Genomic DNA, 22,373 nt, shown 5'->3' on the forward strand with positions numbered 1-22,373 from the left:
ATTCCCTGTGACTGATGGAGGCTCCATCTGGGGCTGTGGGAGCAGGTGCCCAAGTAAGCAGGAGAGCACAGTGCAGTAGGCAGATATTTATTGGTGTAGAGAGGAGGGGATCACAGGAAAACAAGCTGCAGAGGTGACCACAGCACAAGCTGGGACAGAGCCACTCTCCATTGATCCTTCCTCCCAGCAGCATCCAGCGTGTTTCCCTCCAGCAAGGTTTGTCTGCTGCCATTGCACATCTCCCAGAACTCAAGTGCAAGTAGGAGCTAGCCAGAACACAGTAGCAAAGAGCAGGGCTGCCACACCATGCCCAGGGTTTGGCTCCCACCCTAGACCACAGATAGGCAGGGCCTGGGACATCCCTGCCCCCACCAGGGTGACTAAGGCTGCTCTGTCCCCTGGCCAGCTGTGCCGTACAGCTCCATGGTAGTGCCAATCCACCCTCTGCAGGGGAGAAGCCTGGATGTCTACCCTGGAGGGGTGCAGGGGTCCACCACCGCCTGCAGAGCCCAGAGGAACCCCAGCTCTTGCATGGTTGTGTCAGTAAACTGCAAGCTGTGGGTCTGCACAGCTCTGAGGAAGGAGCTCAGGCAGCTTATGGAGCCCTGTCCAGGGCAGGGAGACCGATGAGAGCTGAATCTGCAGACACAGTGAGGCTGCATGAGTGCAAACACTGCCAGAGTGGGAGGACTGTGCTCCACAAGCACTCCGGCTCTGCCCTCACATTCCCACAGGCTCCATTCCAGTCCTGGCCAGGGTTGCTTGGTCTCTCCCAGGTCAGGGTTCACTACAAGGGGATGCAGGGATTGCACAGCAGCATGGGGTACGCTACAAACCACAGTCTAACTACATCTCACAGGAACAACACTGAGTAGGAGACGTGCAGAGCACTGACAGAGGGCCCCCCAGCCATGGCAGACCTGACCCGTTCCTCTGCAGCAGTGGGACTCTCTCAGAGGCAGCCCCCACAGCTCTATGAGCATAAGCACACACAGCAATTAGTACAGGAACACTGTGACTACTGCATACACAACAGGAGACCCTCCTGCTGCACAGGGCTAAGCCTGGACCACTGGTCCCTCTGGACATCTCACAGCACACACAACTCCAGCTTTTGAATAATTTAACTAGCAACTGTACAGTTTCCTCATTTGATCCAGTTCCACAGATTGGACATCCCTGGAGTCTGGGCATGGGGTAATTCAGGGAGTTAGGGGTCTGTCCAGACTCCAGGGGTGGGAGGGTTGGACAGGAGCAGAGCAGAGTTAGAAGATGGGAATGTAGTTGTCAATCTTGGTCCTGTGCCGCTGGGCGATGCACTCTGCGATCCACACGATGTTGCGGCACTCCTGCTCCTTCAGCTTCACAAAGGCGTAGAAGACTCCAAAGTGGAATTGGTTGAGGAAGGCCAGCTTGTTCAGCTTTACCTGGGGAAAGCCCAGAGGAGGACATGTCATTTGTTCACTTCAGACAGGAGGAGTTGGTCAAGGCAAGCATGCAGCTGCTTGGAAGGACCCATGACTTCCCAGCAGGCTGGAAGGCTCTGCACAGGTATCCTGCTCTGCATCTCTCTAGGTCCCTGGGACAGCTCTAACCTATAGCACATGGCTCAGGACAGAGTCTGACATCTGAAGGGGGAAATATTTATAACTCAGGTACCACAAAAAGTCCTTATTTTCCATGTAATTACACTCTGGTTTTGCTATTGATGGACCAAATATCCATTAGAAGCCCCAAACATGCCTCCTCACACTGCTGGAATCTGTCTGGGTTAGACAACAGGCCAAGCACTATGCCAGCCCCCGTTCTCATGCAGGAGCAGAGGGCAAGCATGCTTCTCCTTCCCCCAAATCCTGTTCATCCACAGCACTGCTGACAGGGCAGTAGACCAGCTTCCTGACACCTGGAGCTTTGCAAATGGCACATGTCAAGAAGCATCTCAGGGCTCACTCACCTCATGCTCAAAGAACCTGTCTTCAAGGGTTTTGTCTCCAGGGTTGCTGCCAGCCCCTTCAAATAGCAGCTTGTACTCCTGCAGGAAAACATTACATGAGGATATACCCTGTACCCAAGCTCAGCAGCACTTGTGTCACAGATACTCCAGACACCCTGTCAAGTCAGAGGACAGAGAAACCAAGAGTCCTGCCCCTTCTCCAAAATGTGCAGTTCTCATTGCTTCAAGCCACAGGAAAAGGGGCATTGGGTACAGACCCCCTCCACATACAGACTGGAGTGTTTGGGCCAGATCCCTGTGCCCACACACACAGGCTGCTCAGTAAAGGGACACTGAGCTCTCTGACTCCAAACAGGTCCACAGCCATGCACAAAGTGGCTTGAACATAGACAAATCCAAACGTGTCCTCCCAGGTCAGCAGCTCACCTTCAACTGAGCCAGAGCTCAAGGCTGGAAGTGGGACAACATCACTTCTCACTGAAGATACATTTCCATTCCAAATCAGGCAAGGAGAGCCTGTCACTGCTGCCACATCAGCACTTCAAGGGTTTGGTGGTAAAGGCAGTCCCCACACCCTTGGACAGGGAACATTGTCTCCCAGTCACCCCTAAAATGACAGCCATGACTAAGAAGCCAATGACATCTCAGGCAAGCCAAGTCCTGCCCAAGGAGAGCACAGGACCAACAGCATCAGAGAAGACTGGCACCTCTCTCCCCAGGCTGTCAAGTCACAGGTTTCCCCAGATCCTCAAGAAGCTCTGATGCAGAGCAGGTTCTTGTACCAATCCCCGTGCCCTCACCCCACAGCACTCACAGGGTAGTAGTCAGCAACATTTTTGACTTGCTCGTAGTCATCTGCCCTGGCCAGCTGAGCCAGGCCCTCGGGGTAGAGCTTGCCACAGTGTGGGAACAGCTTGGCTCGGTCCTCCTTGGACAGCTCAGTACCAAATGAGTTGATGGTGATAATGAAGGCCCTCCGGTCAGCTTCAAACTGCGGGAAGAGAGTGGCTCATGCTGGGATGCAGTATCTTTAGCAGAGGCTGGCAGCTATCAGTGCTGCTCTGCACACAGCCACATCAGGAGGGCAGCAGGAGGAGGCTCCTGGGATGTGTACAGGTCTCCAGTGCTCAGCTAGGGCAGTCTACAAGTGCAGGCTCTCCCAGTATGCCCAGTACCTGGGGAGCATTCAGGTGAGGAAATCCCCATCCCAGGAACAAGCCAAATCCTGTCCAAATCAAGGGGTGACTCTCCCCTACTCCTAAGTCCTGCACATCTCACAGTAAGCTTTGGCATGGAGACAGGCTGTGACTCCAACAGCTCTGGTAGCTCTCCTGCATGTCACCCACATGAGAGGATGAAGATGTTGCCACAGAGGCAACTAATGTATCAGTACTTGGGGAACCAAAGTCATGCTCAGGCAGTGTTCCCCAGGGATCCCAGTGAGCAGGTGAAGCAGGCATGGGGATGCTGAGCAAGAACTGCAGAATGTTTAACAACTGGCAGACAAGCTGGGCCTGAGCAGGGAGTGATGAGCATCACAGTAATACCATCCAGCTATGGAAGTTTCCAGACCTACCTCCAGGATTGGGCACATGGCATCTGCTGTGGTACCTCCCAGTGTCTTGCAGAACTTGTAGAAGGACTCCAGGTAAGCCTGGAAGAGAGAAGGGAGATGAGCATTCTTCTACACAGCTTCATCTACTCCCCCACAGGGCCCTTCAGCAGAGGACAGACAGCAGGCAGACTTTGCTCTCTTGCTCCCAGACACTCTGTAACACAGCACAGGCACTCTGGCCCCATGTGAACTTGCCCACACAAGGACTGTGCTTTCCCCAGGAGCCAGAGACATGAAGGGTTGTGGTTGGGTTTGTTCAAGTGACTGCATGAGCTTACTGTGGGCAAGATCCCCAGGCAGCAAGGTTAAAGCCTATTTTTCTCCTTTGAGTCGCCTAACTCATTTTACTGAAGTCTCACGTGGTTTCCTGACCCTGCTCTGGCCTCCACAAACGTGCCAAGCCACACAACCATAGCTGCAAGACCTACACTCAGAAAGTAGCGCTGTGTAAGCAGAGTCCAGAGATGAGACAGGACATCTGTGAAAGAAACCAGCCATTCTCTCCAATTCTCTTTTCACACTGCGGCCACTTGGTCTCTATCCCAAGTGAAGCACTGCAGAAATCATACAGCCAGGCACAGCTACGCTGCCTCCAGGAAATCCTTAGTGGAGATGTTCTGTAATCCATCTGGAAGATGACTCTGTCTCCCAGGGGGAGCCTAAGAAGGCTGTGGATGGCTAAAAGTATCGTTCAGCAAAAATGTTCTCAGAAGAAGTATTAAAACACCTCCCCGAGCAGAGTGCTGCAAGCAGAATCTGCAAAGGGATGGAATAAAAGGATGCTGAGACACCACAAATCTCTGCTTTATCACAACAACTCTAGGACTTAAGATGGACCAAGAATGTACAAGTTGGCTACCCTCAGCCTCTGCACCAGGAAAGCACCTGGATTACTGTGTTGTGTAAATATTTGTTACCACACAGTGCAAGAGGACAATGTTGGGTGAGCATCACTCAAAGAAAGTCTCTCCAGCACTTGCCACTGTTCAGGTGGAGGAGAGCACAGAGCAACAGTTGCAGAGTTACCACAGGAACAAGGACATAGATAATGGATGCCCTTTGAGGCTGACAGGAAAGGGAACATGGTAAAGAGATTCAGTCACAATCTCTGCCCTTATCAGAGCTCATGCACAAACCTAAGGCTTTAGAAGCAAATACAGGTGAACCCCAATATCCAGCAGTGTATGGAAATCCAACATCACATGCAACACAGAAACAGTCTGTAAACAGCTGCACTGGGTGCCCTTCCAGTGACAGCAACTGGAAGAAAAACTCCAACATCCTAAAGCCCTCACCCCAGGAACAGAGGTGTCTTTGCCTTTAATAATCTTTAATGGGTCTTCCCTTTCATGAACCCACCCTCTCTGCCTCCTGCCAGCCTCACCTGTCCTCAAATCTAGTCTGAAGACAGGCCTGTGGCCTGTCCATCCACAATGACTTTTCCAACGTCATCTGTGGATACCACCCTCCTCTGCCAGGTGAGGAACCCTAGGCTTTTCCTGCAGTTTTCTGTACAGAAGTCATCATACCCAAGCCTCTAAATGTGTCTGCCTTAGCATCATCTCCTGTTTTGCTGTTCATACTCTGAGATGAGTGGAATGAGATAGTGTCCAGGTCAAGCATACTTTACAGATGGATTCAGTAACACAGTGATACTCATACAGTTCTTTTCTACTGTTAGGAATATGTTACCTTGTATAGAGACAATTGCTTAGGTCAATCATTAGCCAAGATTCCAATTAGTAGTAGGAAGGAACAAGGAGACCCTCACTATACAAGCAGAGTTAGGGTTCCCTCCTGGCCTCTCCCATACACCACTCCACATTTACCCACACTGATTTGCCTGCTTTATTTTATTGTCCAGTTGCAAAGCTCCTTCAACTGGTTCCTACAAGAAAGTCACCAGCAAAGGCCAACAGTCAGCTGGCTTCACTTCAACAAGAGATAGAACAAAGGGAGTAAGCACTGAAGATAACACGGCCAGCAATAAAGATAACAATGCCAGCACACTTCCATTGCAAGACTTGGCTGCTGACTGCACTCTACACTAAGCACTGACCATTTTTAACCTCTGTTCCCCATTTTAATCATATTTCCATTTGAGAACCTTCATTGCTAACAAGAAGCCTTTGTAATAGCCTTCCTCCTATGAATCCTGCTCAAACCTTCTGTCAACACACTCACAGATTTCTTAAAAGCCTCCAGTATGTCTGGGAGATAGCACTTCCCCTTCCCATGCCAACTCCACACGAATGCAGGCATCTGTCCCAGGCCTGTTGTGCTTTTCAGAGCAACACTCTGCAGATTTCAGACCTGATTTTAGTTCCCTCATTTACATTGTATTATACATTTTCCAGTCCCTGGGGAGAGAGGTAGCTTCAAGTAGTCTGTAGGCAGCAATTACCTTTTCCACTCCATCTCTGTGATTTGTTACGGACAGAGCCCCTGAATTCCCCAGGGGCTGCTCTTTAGCAAGAACCAGTGCCAGCACACACTGAGGCATTACGGGCACCTGCATTTCCATTTGTGGGTAGGAAGAGCAGACTACAAAGCAGTATTGAGCCTCAAAAAGGATATGGGAAAGGACATGGCAGCTGGGATCTAAAGGGATACATCCCACCTCCCTCCCAGCCATTTTTCCCTGTGCCCACTCTGCTGCCTGCCTTCCCCCTCCTGCTTCACATTGAGACCTGTGCCCTGCAAGGCTCTGGTGTTTATGCACACAGGTGTCCCTCCCTGTTACAGCAAAGACCAGTACATGCCAGAGGCCACAGGCAGCTGGGCATGACTGCTGACGCGCCGCTCCTTTTCCCTCCCTTTGCCTCCTTCCCTTCACGCCTGACCTGCTCTCTGCCTCTCCAAACAGGCCATAGCTTTCTTGGCAAGAAGAGGTCACACTGACTGCAGGCTGGATGTGACCAGCCAAAACAAGATTGACAGATAAAATCTACATCCCACCCCTGATCCAGAGAGCAGAGATGGAGCGATAGCCACAGCCTGCACATAAACACACGCTTCAACACTGCCAGCTAAAACCAGACAGAGCCTGCAGAGGAGATGACAGACAGGACAAGGAGATCCTTAGCCCCCTCCACATCTCTCTGCCAATACTCTCCCCAGCTTGCATCTTTCACACTGCTTTACCAAGAACATCTAACCCTAACCACAGCCACAGAAGGCTTGAGCAGACAGTTGGAAGGTCTTTGGGAAGGGCTCAAGAGAAGGTGCAAAGCTGATGGGAGTCCTTCAACCAAGTTTAAGTTTAGTCACTGTGAATGCAGTTAACTGCACCTCTGAACCCATGTGGTAAGGGAGCAGACTTCTCCTGCCTGCCTGGGGCATGAGTAAATTCAAAGACACAACCTCTGCAAAATCTCTTGTACAGACTCCTGAGAAAATCCCCTCTGCCTAGCTCTGGTGCCCTGACTCAGCAGAGCTGTGTGATCAGATGTCAGGCCCCTCCAGGAGTGTTATCTTTACTTTCCAATGGATGCAAGGAGGTTTTGGCCATGTTTAATCACCACACCAGGAATAAATAGGGAAGTTTACATTTCCTTCCTGTCTCAGGAAGGAGAGGGCACTAGGACAAGAGGCAATAGGCAGAAACTGATGCACAGAACTTCCACCTGAATATGAGGAAGAATCTTTTTACTGTGTGGATGACCATGCACTGGAACTGTTTGCCCAGCAAGGGTGTGAAGCCTCCCTCACCAGAGATATTCCAGAACCATCTGGACACAATCCTGTGCTCTGGGATAGCCCTACTTGAGCAGGGATGTTGAACCAGATGACCCACTGTGGCCCTTTCCAATCAAACCCATTCTGCAGCTCTGTGACTTATTTACCTTATACAGCGTGTTTCGAATTATTTCAATATTCATTTCATCCAGGTCCTGTTCAGATATGCAGTCTTGGAAGAAAGCAGCTGAAACAGAGCCAGAGACAGAGTTAGCATTCCCCTAACCAGAGCCATGCTCAGCATTTTCCAGACTCCTCAACAATACCAGGCAGAAGCACATCCTGTGTTGAGCTTGTCCCTCCTAGGCCTGGCCCTTATCTTCAGCAGCCAAATTGTCATGACTCAAAACCTCAGGCTCCACCATGGTTCCTTAGGCCATAATAATTTTTGGGGTTCTCATATGAAAATCTTTCTTTACCTCTTAGTTCCATGGTTTTATTCCCAGTAGAAATTCTCAGCTCTAGCCCCCAGCATCAGTGATAGAGAAGCCTGTATTTAAACATAAGCAGTTCCCAAACTGATCCCAGATGCAGGCACCTGGAGGTGACAGGGCAGCTTTGAACTGCCTGCTACAGCACTGCAGGAGTGCTTAAGCACCTGTGAGACAGCAGCCAGTGAAACACAAGGAGCTGATGCTTCTCCCTCCTACAATATCTTAGTGGGGATTAAGGTATGATGATGCCAAAGCTCATATAGCCCATGACACTGGTCATGGTTGGAGTCAGGAGTTGTTTCTCCTGGTCAAGTCTATCAGTCTCATTTTCCACTTCTTCCAAGGGCTTTTATTTCTCTAGCTGAAAGTTAGTAACAGGAGACAGAATAAATTACTAGGACTTGGTAGGATGCTCAGCCCTACATACTTTGCCAGAGTATCCCTGGGAGGGAGTTGGAGAAGTTGTTGCCACCTAAAGAACACAGATTTCAGATCAAACAGGTGCTGCAAGCTGCAGCTCTAGAGTCTTGTACATCTGCAGTGTAAATGCAAACGAGTGGTACAATAAAACCCATTGACAGGACTTCCTGACTTCAACTCTCACTCAGTAACCAACTTTGCTGAATTTGCTACAAAGAGAAATCTGATCTGTCTCAGCTTACACAGTGCAGCTGTGGGTAACAGACACCACAGCCATGCTGAGAACTGACCAGTGCTCTGCTCTGTGCAACAAGCCAGCTGCAATGCAGGCTCACACCTCTGGCCTGCACCGCTTTTATAGCATGAGCTGCTTGGAAGGACAGCAGCCACAGTGTGGGTCTGGAGGGTCCTGAACAGAGGTTAACCTCTGCAGAAGTTTCTCTGCAGCACCAGAGCACAGTGCCACGTGTCCGGGGGAACGCCGCTCCCGATGGTTGGCAAAAATGCAAACAGAGTGTGCCAGGACTGGTTTTTACTGCAGGATGTGCTGGCCAGCCTGGAGAGCTAAGCAGTGGCTACTTCAGAGTAGCTGAGGAATGAGTACACAGTTATTTCAGTTCTTGGCCCTCCAATATCCCAAATTAAGCTTACAGCCCTGTTAACCTATGAAAGCCATTTGGGGTTAGGCATTCCCACCAAGCCACGTAGCTACTCAAGTCCTTTTAGGAGATAGAGCCGCTGTTTCTTTGCGTGTGGTCACTGGAAAGAGTGCAAGTTAAACAACTGAAGCCTGCATGCCTGCTTGTTTAGGCAACACAGCTACTCCCCATGTTCCCCTGCTGAAGAAATGCCACACTGGTTGGTACACAGCCCCAAGGGCACGGCCAGGGCAAAGGTCTGGAGAAGCTAGCCCAGGCAGGGCTGGAGCAGGCAAAACCAACTCATGGACAAGTACATGAAAGCAAGAGGCAAAGACCCTCCATTGCCAGCCATGCTGTCCAGAAGCACCTCAACACTGACATGGGGCATTTTCACTCCATATTCTGCTGGAAGCTTTAAGGTCTCAGAGATAATATCTCTGAAATACTCTGTTCTATCTTCTTACCAAAATGGGAAGGTTCCCACTTACTTGTGAGGAGGATTTTCTTCCCACACATCATCCCCACAGTGGGCTCAACTCAGCTGCATGCAGAGCCTCAGTTCTCCTGCTCTGTTGTTGCCCTACCTTGCAACCCAGATCTCCTGAGGCAGGTTCTCCCTTCTTTACTGGGCACAAGTCATTTTTCCATGATGACTGCTTCATTTGTCTCATTATAACAGAGCATTTACAAAAGCACTTTCAGTTCCAAAGCCAACTATTTCTATCAAAGACAGCATGATGACTTAGAGTGTTTTCTTCTTTCTAGCAACCCCAAAAGAATGACTAATCACTGACTCAGGCATATCTCATTACGTTTTTGCCCACAGATGCTAAACTAGAAAGTCACCTGTGACTACCTCCCCTACTACTGCAAAGACTTCCATATTTTCTCCAGAACCACTTCCTACACCTTTTATCTTTAAAGAGCAGATCTATCTGACTAGCTCTTCATGAGATACTTGGTTTTAGCATTATGTGCCTCCTAAACAAGCCTGTAGACCTGAGACAATGTACCTCAGTCCAGGATGCTGGTATACAACGAGTTTTAAATAGCTTTTGGAGACTTTTTGTTTTGCTGTCGTTGTTTGGGTTTGTTTTTTATTTATATAAAGGGCTTTTATTCAACTAGTACTAATTTTAGTAGTCCCAGAACAAGACTGGGCATGCGTAGATCTCTGTAATTATCTATAAAAACTGCATACAAGAAATTACCCAGTGGTCCAACTAAAAGTGCTAGAAATCAAGTGATTCATTCCAGCAGAAGACCCAAAAGCCTCTCACTAAGGAGACTTAAGGCCTGGCTCACAAAAACCAAACTGTCCAGCACCTTGCCCTACCACTGTGATGGCCTGGACACTGATTGAAGGGCACAGAGAGGTAGCTGTCCTCCAGAGGAAAAGATAGCATAGGACAGACATAAACCTGAACTCAAGCCCAGCCACCAAAGCAGTACAGCCACAGCTGTGCATTACCCACCACTTTGTCCACTTTGTCTTCCTGGAGCACAACTTAGGCTTAGCTGGAGATAGTCAGACTGGGGGAGAAAGGGACATCTGTTCCACCATGGACAGCTGGGAGGTATTTTGAACAGCTCCACTCACCCAGGGGAGTGTCCACCAAGATTGCATTGTAAAGCTCTGCAGGTGTCTGAGCAATGTTCACAGCTTCCATCTGCTCAAAACTTCCCAGAGGATGGCATTTGGGCACCAGCTCGGAGATGGAACGCTGGTGCAGAGTCCCGGTGATCAGCAGAATGACATTGTCAATCATGTAGCTGTACCTGGAGGAATGAAAGAGGGAGACTGAAACAATACATACAATATGAAACCCAGCAACAGGCACACATCATCTCCTCGTGAACGTCTCCAGAAAGATGCACACTTCCCACAAAGAAGTACTAAGGCACCTCCTTAGCATCTGTTTGTCATGCCAGCCTAGGAGAAGGCAGTCAGGCATAATCCCAGGCTGTGATTTATGCCACAGCTGAACCACACCATCTGGGTACCACCTACCACTGAAGAGCATTAGACTGGAACTCACTTCTGGAGGACTCTGGCCTCATACCCTGCTATGAGCACGGCCAGCTCTAACTGCTCAGGCAAAAAGACTTTTGAGTGTTCATATGAACTTTGAATTACTTGCAAGGATGTGTTTATCACAGCCTCCCTGGGGCTCTGCTTCAACATCCAGACACTTGCAATGAAAAGGCTTTCCCTAATGTTCCCCCATGGTCATTTGTCTACTGTCTCTCATTCTAACCCCACAAACCTCCAAGAGGAGCCTGGCTCCAGTTTCAGTGCCAGCAACACTGCTCCATCTTGCCAAGTGAAAGGAGGAAGGGTCACATTTCTGCCGCCTCACTCCATTCCAACAACAACAGGACTGGCAGCTTTGGCACAACCTTCTCTCACACCCTCAAGAAACTACACACAAGGTTTTTCACACCTTACACCAAAAGCTACAAACTTCTTCGCATTAGCCCAAGTTATGACACCCCAAACCAAGTTCTTCACTTATGTTGTTCAGGATTAGCAGATTCAGTCTTTGGCACGGCAGCAATGGGACATTCAATCTGGAATCACAGTACCTGGCATAAGTTCCACCAACACAAGCCCTCTGTAGCCCTCCTCTCCAATATGTCTATTTTCCTCCTGCACTGAGGAGCTGAGAGCTGGGCACAGTATGCCAGGTGAGGCCTCCCCTGAGCAGAAGAGAAAGAACACCTCCCAGTCCAGCCAGAGAAGAGAGACACAGCCAGCCTGAAGACTGGGAACACATGAAAGGCTGGTAGCCTTCTCCAAGTAGAAGGTCCAAGCAAGGGATCAAGGCATCACATAAACAGCAAGTGTCCCCAGCAAGAACAGCAGTGATAGTCTAGGCATCTCCACCACCAGCTAAGCCCAAGCCAACCAAGCTGAGAACTTGATAAACATCAAGTGAGATGAGGGGGTTTTTTTAGTCAGCAGAAGTTGTTTTTGCAGCTATCCCTGAGTAGCACAGGGATGCTCAAGAGCAGGGTGGCATTTTACACTCCCTTGATCTCACTCCTAGAACTCTAAAAAATCAGATGATGGAAAAGACCTGAAGAAGCTCCTTGGCAGGAGCTGCTTCAAAACAAATGAGATCAGGCCTGAACTAGAATGGGAAAAGGAGCTATGCACATCTGGAGTTGTAGAGAGTCAGGCTTCCCACAGGTACTCAAGTACTGAAGAAAGGGAATTTAAGGCCAGCATCCTGGGACAGAGGTGAAGACAGGCACGGCAAGGCTCTGGTGATGTTTGACAGACACACACTGGGATGCTGCTGGGCTTTGCATTTCCAAGCTAACAAAGAGCACAGTGCAGACTTGCTTCCCTTTAACCACATCAAAGGCAGGTAAGAGCCAGTTAAAGGCAGATTTTGCTAGTTTTTATTAGATGGGCTGATTGCCTCTCAAATGTGCTCAAAGGGCACGTCCGTGAAAACATCAAATCCACACCTTAGTTCCTCAAACAGGCAATGCTTTTTTCTCTCCACACTGCAAGGCTGAGTAATGCACCTCCTGGCCCTGTGATTTTTGCAGAGAGCCCTTCTGTTTTCACAGCCTGCCTTTCCTGGTTCAATCTAGAACCAGGGCAATCAGCACAAGCTTCATGTACTAGGAAACCTCCTTTTGCCCTTTAATCTGCAAGGTCATTATCTTCCCTCCTGTTTGTACAGCTCTCACCATGGAGATGACTGCAATCTCCAGGACAGCAAGAAGGGCCTGTTTATGAGAACTGAGGTAAGTCTCCTGCAGTAAGCAGCTGGTTCCTGGTAAATAAAAGCATCTGCACCCTAACACAGATGCTTCTCCATGAGGTGCACCAGAACGAGGATACAGAAGATCATTTCCCAGCTCCACCATCTGCCCTCAACATGCAAGTTTCCTTAGTGCAACACAGCAGCTTTAAGGAAAGACCATGGCCAGCACTTCTCTCAACAAAGCAAGGCAACAATGTACAACCAGACCAAATTTGTTATTTTAACTCAGCCTGCAGCGAAGGAATAGGTAAGGAAATACAGACATGTATGGCAGCACACCTTCCTATGCCCAGTTTACTACAGTTACCACTCTCCACAAGATATTTGCAAGGAGCCTGGCCAATGTCAACTTTACACAAAAGGAACTGAGGAGAAGCGTCTGGAGCCCTACTGCTCTCAGGTGTTCAGAGCAGCTCACTGGAGTCCCACCAAGCTCATTCATGCCTTCCCAGTCTAGCTCAGCACAAAAGCCACAGCCAGGTTTTGGGAGAGTTGCCAAAATCTGAGTCTCTTCACACATGGAAGCTCCTTCTTTTGGACTGATGGTCTCAGGAAAGACAATCCAGCTGGCTTCCAGTGCCAGACAGCAAAGCATGGCCATCCCTGTTTAATTTATACCCCTTAACTTGACTGTTTCCTCATCCTTCAGGGAGGTCTGGGAAATGCACAGTCCATAGCCCAAGTGCCAAGGAAGCACCAACTGTTTTAAAGATTACTTCACCTCCTTAAATCTTGCTGTCAAAGGATTCATCCCTGTAGGAAGAGTCAATATGTGTGAGACAGAAGGGGAATTCTCATTCAAATTTCCCTCCTGAAAGCATTTCAAACCTTCACAACAACAAGGCAAATATGGCAGGACAAAGGTCTTCTTGTACCTGTTAAGGCCAGGCAGACACCAGCAGCACTACCTAATCCTTCACAATATCTCCATTTACTTCAAGCAAGGCCAAACCATCCTCATTCACATTCAGTCCCTACTTCATGACAATAAAACCATTCACAGCTTAGCCACTCATGGCTACAGGACAAGTCTTCCAGTGCCAGGGCAGCTGGAAAAGCCTCTTCTCATCTGTGGAAGGGGCAACAGTCACACTGCTGGGTCAGGTTTCAACAAGGCCCCATCTGCCTCCATCACCAAAGCTGTCCCAAGACCACAGGAGAGGTCCTGGCTATGCTGGCATTTCCTCCCAGGCCCAAAGAAGTAGATTAAGTACAGCAGCAGCAGCAGTGTTTCTAAGAACCTTCAACTACTTGTGTAATAGAGCAACTTTTGTTGTCATCTTCCTCATCTCCTATAAAGTTCTAACCAGTTACAAATGTTTCAGCTTTCATGGTTAATGCCTGCTCAGAGCCCTCCAAGAGCATTTTAACCTTCTCTAGCTCTCAGTGCAGCTAATAAGAGGACCATGTTCTGGACACATAAGAAAATGGAAGTAGTTTGTCACTTGCAACAGCATGAAGCCTCACTTCAGCCCACTTGGATGGCCTCTGCACAGCAAAACTCTCTTGCACACAAAGGTGTTTTACCTGCTTTGAGCTGCCTTCTGCTCACCTGGGGACATGGGCGCAAAACCAGCCAGAGTTTGACATGCACAGTTACACCAGGCATAACTCTTCCTGTCACTCACTGAGCAGAGGTGTCACAAATTCTAGAAACTCACATTCACAGAAATACAATTTTAGTCAATACTGAGAAGTGTTAGCAACATCTCACAGGAGAGTATAATTTCTTATTAAGGGACCAAAAAGAGTCAGCAACCATAGAAATATCCTCAGCATCACCCACAACAGGGTAGAGACAATGATTTACAGCTTCCTGAAGTCTGAGACAACTGGAGCCACTATCTTAGCTCCTCCAGCAATTCCCACTGCAGAACAATATACATTGGGTGACACTCAGATAACAAGAACAAAGTCAGGCTAGGATATGCCTAGAGAAGCCAAAAGAGAGGCACTGGTGGGGGAAACCTTCCTTCCAGCAGCAGCAGGCCAGAGTCCATTCTCACAGCTGGTTTTGGGAGCTATGGTCTCAGGCAGACACAGCAGAGAACCCTCACAGAGAAGAGGGGAGAGCCAACCCCCAGGAGCTAAATCCTGACAGAGTCACCCATGGGTAGCTATGGAGCAGAATCAAGCAGGAGTAGAACACAAGTACTTTGACAATGTATGTTTTCTCCTTCTGGCATTACTTAAGTACAGACACTGATAAATGAGACATGCAAGAAAGACTTCAGTGGCCCACTGAATATTTGGAAAAGTTGTTTTAGCATGGGAGCACATGAAATGCATGAGCACTCATCATATGGGGCATTTACAATTTGGCCTCAAGGCACTCAGGCAGAGCCCTGCAAGGCAGTGACCCCAAAACAGTTACAGCTTCTCCCTCCTCCACATACTTATCTAATCTAATCATAAAGAATCATTGTCCTACAGCAGATAGGTTGGTCTTTTATTGCCTTCTGTTCCAGGACACTAAAAAAACCGTTAACAATACTGCAAGTAGTCACAAAGCATGACTAATGATGGAATATTGCATGAGCTGAGATTCTCAGGGATCCTCCAAAAGTAAAGCCAAAACTGTAGCTCCAGCAGCTGCTCTGCAAGGGATCATGAGGACAGCCCTCCATGTCACAGCCAACAGACAGCAGTGGGCCAATGCAGAGGTGCATAGCAGGGGTTTTGTCGGGATGGGTTAAGATATTGTCTTGGTCAGGCAGCTTCAGTGCTTTCCAAAACCAGCATTAGACATTAACTCAGACTACTGTGAGCAAGGCCAAAGTTCCTATGTGACTGCATTGGGCAGTTACTCAGATTACTATAGAAGCATGAATTTATTTTGGGATGAAAAAGGAAAATTTCCAGTGGGATCAGAGTAGTGCTCTGAACTCGGCATGAATTCCAGAGACAGCTTTAAAAGATAATGAAGTTGTTTTGACTATAGTCACTTTAGCATCTACTGCTTCCTCTTGCAGCTCATTCAGTTCACACACTCAAGGGGTGTTGGGAGAAGTAACTTAGGGAAAAACTTTCAGGCTGTTTTGCTGCTGCTTCCTTGGGTTTGTGCATAAATACACAGATCCATCCATATCCCACTGGATACTGTGCTGGTACACAGAGCCACTTGTCACACCTCTCTCAAGCTCCAAATGTTAAGCAGCCACGGGGGAAAGCAACACACAGACTTCAAAGCCCAAAAGAGCAGTGGCTGACACTAAGAATAGTGCCAACAGCTGAGATGTTTGTATCTGTGGGGTCAGCTTAAGATCATTAGTAAATAACTGCACAGATGTCCTGATCTGGAAAGGAGAGGAATGTTGCACATCAGGAAGATCTCAGTGTCTCATTGAGACTTGTTTGAGTAACAGACAATGGATGTGAACAGAGTCAAATCCTTTAATCAGTTTTTCAGCTCATATTAGAACAGGTCAGATCAGCAGCAGTTCAACCTCTCCTTTGCAGCTGAAGCTCAGACAGTCCAGGGAACAGCAAGAGCAGATGCAGTGTGTGATGATCTCTGCTCAGTGTCCTTGCTGGTCTCTTCCTACCTTTGCACACTGTCCTTCCTAGAGTCACACCAATACAAACCATACCTAAGTGCTACACTCATGAACCTGCCAGAGAGAAAGCTGAGAATTTAATGGTTGCCACCACAAACCAAGGGCCCTCAGCCAGGAAGTGGGTGCTCTGCTAAACTTAGATCAACAAGACCATTTGAGAGCAAAGAGTTATAACTTCACAGTGCTACAGAGCCTGTGGCAGCCTTTCAAAACCAAGTATCCAGGAATGTTCTCAGCATTAATCTAAATTTAGCTGTATCTCCACATGATTTTCACCATCCTCTAGTCTAGGTCTCTAGGGATACTGACCTCAGTTTTCCACTGGTATCATCTGTTAACTTACATGCAGGGATACAGTTTTGGCTGCATTAAAGACTAACGAGAAAAAAGCTGCTAGAAATACTTTTAATTTTAAGGCTTTGTGAATTTGACTCAGTGTTCCTGATGTGTAAATACCTCTTGAAACATCAGGGAATGTTTTGAGCACCTTGCAGCCTGGTGCAAGAATCTCTGGTTACCTAAACTTGATGTCTCAAAGTTTGAGAAACACAAGGCTGATATGCAAAGCTGAGCCCTGGCACTCTGTGCCATGTTGAACAGACTTGAGCCCTAATTAAATTTTAAATATTGACCAAAACCATGTAATCATGCTGCTTTCCCAGGGACCAGCTGCAGAAGTCAAACTTGCATAAAGTTTTTCTTATCTTACCTGTAAAACACAAACCCCACAACATTTCATGGATATAAAATAAGAGGAAAGGCTGCACTGTTCACATTATGCCCCAAACTGTCTCTAGTAGCTAAGAAACCTGAATGAGTTTAGAGGGCTAAAAGCCTTTACCTGCTCCTCAGTAAATGTGTGGTCTGACCAATGTGCAGAAGAACATCTCTGTGCATACAGACCTGCTGCCAGCAGAAGCCAAGAAAATTCATCATCCCACCTGACATGCAGTAAACCACAGGAGGCAGACACAAGATTTAGCTCAGCCTCTAAATATCATGGTACTTATTCAAAGCTCCACACAAGTGTTTGCTAGACTTCAAACCAGCTTACAGAATGGACCTGGGAGAGAGGACTAGGACCCAGGAAGCCTTCAAAAATAGTGCTCTTGGCCTTCAGACCTTTTCTGGCTGAACTTGCCAGTCTAGAGTACTGAGTGAGGCAAATCAATGGAAAGGTAAAAGGAAAACAAAAGCCGCTAAGGTCAAGCATGAAAGACCTTGGGAATGGTTTCAGTAGAGGAATGAAGCATGTTACATGTAAACAGAATTGCTTAGTGAGTGCACACTCAGCTGAAGGCACTGCACATGGGTTTTCTTCTGGAATAGCTGCAGTCACACAAATTGATTTGAGCAGCTTTGATAACCTCCTCATACACACTCCCTTCCCTTCTTGTTTTATGCCTCTAACAGACATTCTCCTCAGCCTGCTGAGGAAATGACTGCAAGAAGGAGCATGAGGGAAGTACAAGGACTGTTCCTGCAAACTGCAGACTCACCAGAGAAACTCAGCTTTAAACAAAGCCCAAGAAGATACAGAAGTCCACACATTGCCTGTGGATGACACCACATGAGCTTGGACAGGGATGATATCCAGGGGCAATAAATTCTCACCTAATTACCCAGAGCCTGCATGCTACAGCCCTTTCTCAGACCCTGCAGAGTTTCACTGAAGTCTTCCCTTAGTGACACACAGGCTGAAATCTGGAGCTCATCACTCACTTTTTGAGCATCTTTACTGCCACCAGTAACATTTTGTTAGCTTTTCTGATCACTACCACTGCTCACTGTTTGCCAGGCACAGTGGTAACACACTGTGAAGAATAGTGCTGCTCCATAGCAGAACAGTTAGGTTGTTCCCATTCAAATCCACTGGCCAAATGAAAAGTTTTTCAGACATCAGGGAAAAAAAAGGCAGCATTTTAATGTAATATACAGTGAAACACACCTTTCAAAGATTCCCTTTCTAATGAGGGCACCTGAAGTCACACCATGACCCCACAGTCACCACCATGCAACCCAGTCCATCATCACAGACATTGGTTCTGGGAAACCAGCATGAGATCAGCATCCTTTGGGAATGCAGGTGAGCAGATGCAGCTCTGATGCCACCATACAATCTCTGATCATTTCCAGACCATTAGCTATGCCCTCTAATTTTGAAAATTGCATAATCCCTCCAAGAACTTGGCTTATCAGTTCAACTTTGCACTCCCTGCAAACACGGAAGCTGTTTGTCAGAAACCTGTGCTGCTTTGCCAAAACAATCTCTGCCAGAAAAGGCTCTTAAACCTTTTATTGCAGAATCCCCAGCCACTACAGTAATTTTTGCTTCCTAACCTCACTGCCACCAAGGAACCTGACTGAAATAGTATAATGTCATTTTAAACGCAGCAGCATTAGGAAAGATCCTTCAGATTGTTGGACTTGTCACAATGAACTACACCTAAAGCATTTGAAGGGTTTTTTCCTTCTGCAGGAAAGGATTTCAAAAGGATGCAGTCATATTTTGTAACCTCCACAGTTATGCCAGGATGCAAACTCCAGTACATTTAGAATGAAGACAGACAACTTCCTACTCCAGAGAAGATTAGTGCTCTTCAGCTTAAGTAGCAATTGAAAAATTTGGCTCCAGAAAAACCACTGCTGCAAAATTCAAATTGAATTCAAAGTTGTGCAGCAGCAACTAGATCTACCCAGTGCAGGGGGGAGGCAGAGCAGGACTGGGTCAGGGAGAAGGTAACAGAGGGAAGTGTCAGTGAAGAAAAGGCACACACAAGGGGAAAAGGTACATGCAGCCTCATCAAAAACACATCTTGTGACCACAAAAACATACTGAAAGCCAAGGTCCCAGCTGCATCCTCGGGGCAAAAAAGAACCTGGTTCCCAGCCCTTGCAAGCTGGTAAGATAAAGATAAAAGGTGACCTAGTCTGTCCTCTAGATGACAGGCCTGATCACAGATTTGGAAGATGTATTTACACCCAGCTTGCCCCTAGCCCTCACTCCCACGGCACACTCAGTGCCCACAGCTGCCAGCAGCTCCCCCACTGAAGACAGGACCAAACTCTTCCCTGCCCATCAGTTTGCTGAGGGCTCAAGGGGCCCAACAGCTGCCAGGGCCTTGACAGTGGTCTGCTGCAAAGCCAGACTTCCCAGAGCAGGGAGGAGACTGCTGAAGAAATGGGGAGGGGAAAAAACCCAAAACAAACCCCAAACAAAAAACCCACACACGACAAAAACCAAACAAACCAACCCAAAAAACCCACTAAACCCTTTTCCCTGCCACTGGGAAAACACTAAAGCTGACAATCTGATCAGGCTACATCAGGCTGGAGTCAGGATTCTTTATCATTATGTTGCTCATATCTAAACCATATTCAGGAACACTGGAAGGAAGGAGAGACAGGCCATGGCACCGTGTCAGGCTAACACAAAGAACAAAGCCTGTACAGAAAGGCAAGGCAGCACACCACTAAGAAGAACCTAAAACCCACTTCCATCCCACAAGTCAATATGTGCTTGTTGAATTCAGGAAGTGGCTTTTGCTGCTTCAAGAACACTTAATACCTGTTTGTTGCTGCCCTACAGAACATCATTGCATTCCCCCAGCTGAACAGTCCATTGTTTGTGTTGGAGCAGAGATGTTAACAGACAATTTGTGCCTATCACTCAGAACCTACTGTGGCTGGCTGAAAGACATGGGGAAGCACCAGCAGACTTCCAGCAGGGAGCTGTGTGGCAAGATGCAGAGCTAGCAGGTGTGTTATGGAGACTGCAGCAGCCCAGCAAGCTGAGCTTTCTGCTTGCAGTGGCAGAGACTGCCAGCTACAGCCACCACTTGAAAAAACAAATTGAGGAAGTTGGCTGATTTCCCTTATTTTGGTACTAAGAACACAACACTTGCCACAGAAGAGTTCCTGGAGAGAACCAGAGCCAGGAAAGAGTCAGTGTGGTGCCAGGAGAGGAGCACAACAGGACAAAAAAAAAAAAAAAAAAAATCAGTGTCAGCAAGTGACTTGGGGAACAAAGACCTTACTTTGGGGTTGCTGCCTAGCCGTGTTCTGGGGTCAGTTTTGTTCCTGTGCTTTTAAACACTGTCCTTTCTCCTGTGCTCGGACAGAGGTTAACTCCTGCCCACCTCCGCAGGTGAACACGCTCACCCAGGCTGGCTGCGCACCTGGGGACAGGAAGGACAGGGCTGGAGTGCCACCTTCCGGCGAGCACCCGGCAGCGCGGCCTCCCCTCCCCGAGCCGGGCACGGAGCGCGCACCCTCTGCCCCAGAGCCCCTGCACTGCCCCCACTGCTGCTTCCTTCCCTGGCCTCCTTATGGCAGGGGCTGCTTCAAAGAGACGAGTGAAATGACACGGTACCATTCCACCTGGGACAAACGGCATGGCTCCTGGCAGGTTGGTGCTGGGGCCAGAGGAGACAAGGACACAGCAGCTCCCACAGTCAGACAAGTCCCCAGAACTCAGCAATGTGTCCTGAATCAGGTCAGAGCATCCTCAGAAAATAAACACAACAGTCACCTGATGATCCACTCAAAACCACCTCAAAGGTTCAGCAGGACATTCAGGAAGGAGAAAGCTTGACTGTTTTTTAAGTGCTTGATCCAGCTCCTGGCATCAGCCACGCACAGCATGGCCACTACCAATGAGTGTTAAGAGGCCCCAGTGGGCCCATCCTGTGTGAGGTTATCCAGGAGTCCTGAGAAGGCCAAAAAGGTAAGTACATACAAAGGCATCCAAGCAGCAATGAGCTTCAAAGCTGAACTGGACATGCTACAAAACATTTCCTTCCAATTTGAGCCAGACACACCTCCTACAATCCCACTCAATTTAAAAAATCTCTGTTTACAACTCAGAAGAGGTCTCAGTGAACTCAAGCTTTCCAGCCCTGCTCAAACTTTCCACATCTTTCTGCTATTTTTTATTTCACTTCAGCCTGGATACTATTAGCACACAGATACATCCAGTTGAGTACAATTTCTTCTTCTCACCACCTGGTGCCTCAATTGCCTTGAGCTGTCTACCAGGAGCAGTTCTTATCATTTCCTGCTCAAGTCTCATTAACTACCCTGAAAGAATGGAGTGGGAAACAGTCATGTTCAAAAGGCAAAGATAAATCATCCCCTACCTATGTGTGTGCACCCAGAATGGAAAATCAAGAGGCAAAGGCTGGTCCCAGTGTCCCCCAGGCAGGCAGGATGACACAGTACCTCTGGGTGCACAAGCACAAAACCCCCAGCACTGCCAGCATCCTTTGGCTGAACATTTTTACAGTGCTGCCTCCATACATGCCTGAGCTAGATGAAAACCACTGGCACAAGTATGTGCTACCAGCTCCAAAGAGAGCTGTTCTCCACTCCAGCTATTTGGGACACACATGGGAAGTTTTACACTGTCAGCAGACAAAACCTCTGGAATTTCTGTCCCCTGCCCCAAACCAAGGGACAGTTTCAGGGAACACAGTGTGAAAGGCAGCCTGAAGAGTCACAGCCTAAGAAGCCTCTTTTCTACTAGGCCAGTCACCAAAATACTAGGTTTATCAAGAGAAGATACTAAGACCCACTGGGCAAAAGCAGCACCCTCTCCAAACTCCTTGTGGTTCACTGTATCTTGTTTTAACCTGTCTGCAGAGTGATTACAGTTACTAGAGTTTCTAATACCCTGATAGTGACTCCCATCTTGGACCAGTCAAAGCTGGTAACACCTTCTCTACTTCAACTGGTGTGCTGAGTGCAGACCCAGAGGAGACCCCTCCATCAGTGGTGCAGCAGAACCACAACAAAACCCAACTGAACACTTGACCTCCTTGCACAAAAGGCTCTACAAGAGTGCAGACATTCCATATGGAAAAACAACCTTCTCCTGCTTCACCTTTTGCCTTCCTCTAGGCAGCACTGCAGACAATGGCATTAAAGCAAATCTTGTGGGTAAAAAGGAAAATAAGAGATAAGAGTGAAGACAACTTGAGGAAGGAACATTCTGTGCTGAACAGAAACAATATATTCAAAAAGAGATTATGCAGCAGCAAGAGACAGAGGTATCTGCACAGAATCATGTTTTGCTGTAGAGAACTCATCAAAATCAGAATGACAGGAGCAGAACAAGATCAAAGTTAAATCTAGTTGAGGGCAGAACACCAGTTTTAAAAAGTGATTCCAAAAGCTGGTAAGAACCAGCCTTCCTGATTATACAAGATGTCTGAAGTCTTCTGCAAAACACAAG

General features: G+C 47.9%; 1 protein-coding gene across 1 annotated transcript in view; it reads right to left on the minus strand.

Moving 5' to 3' along the window:
- Window positions 1–71: 71 nt before the first annotated feature.
- ATP6V0D1 (ATPase H+ transporting V0 subunit d1) overlaps window positions 72–22,373 on the minus strand; it is a 33,700-nt gene continuing 11,398 nt past the window's right edge. The window contains exons 3-8 of the mRNA XM_054269357.1: window positions 10,403–10,581; window positions 7,415–7,494; window positions 3,531–3,608; window positions 2,769–2,945; window positions 1,955–2,032; window positions 72–1,427 (exon numbers count right to left, since the gene is read on the minus strand). Coding sequence (XP_054125332.1) covers window positions 1,266–1,427; window positions 1,955–2,032; window positions 2,769–2,945; window positions 3,531–3,608; window positions 7,415–7,494; window positions 10,403–10,581 — 754 coding nt within the window. The 3' untranslated portion in view covers window positions 72–1,265. The remainder of the gene's footprint in view (window positions 1,428–1,954; window positions 2,033–2,768; window positions 2,946–3,530; window positions 3,609–7,414; window positions 7,495–10,402; window positions 10,582–22,373) is intronic.

The sequence above is a fragment of the Melozone crissalis genome, unplaced genomic scaffold, assembly GCF_028551555.1.
Source record: "Melozone crissalis strain CALT ecotype California unplaced genomic scaffold, PUWL_Pcris_2 ptg000007l_1, whole genome shotgun sequence".
Taxonomy (NCBI): Eukaryota; Metazoa; Chordata; class Aves; order Passeriformes; family Passerellidae; genus Melozone; species Melozone crissalis.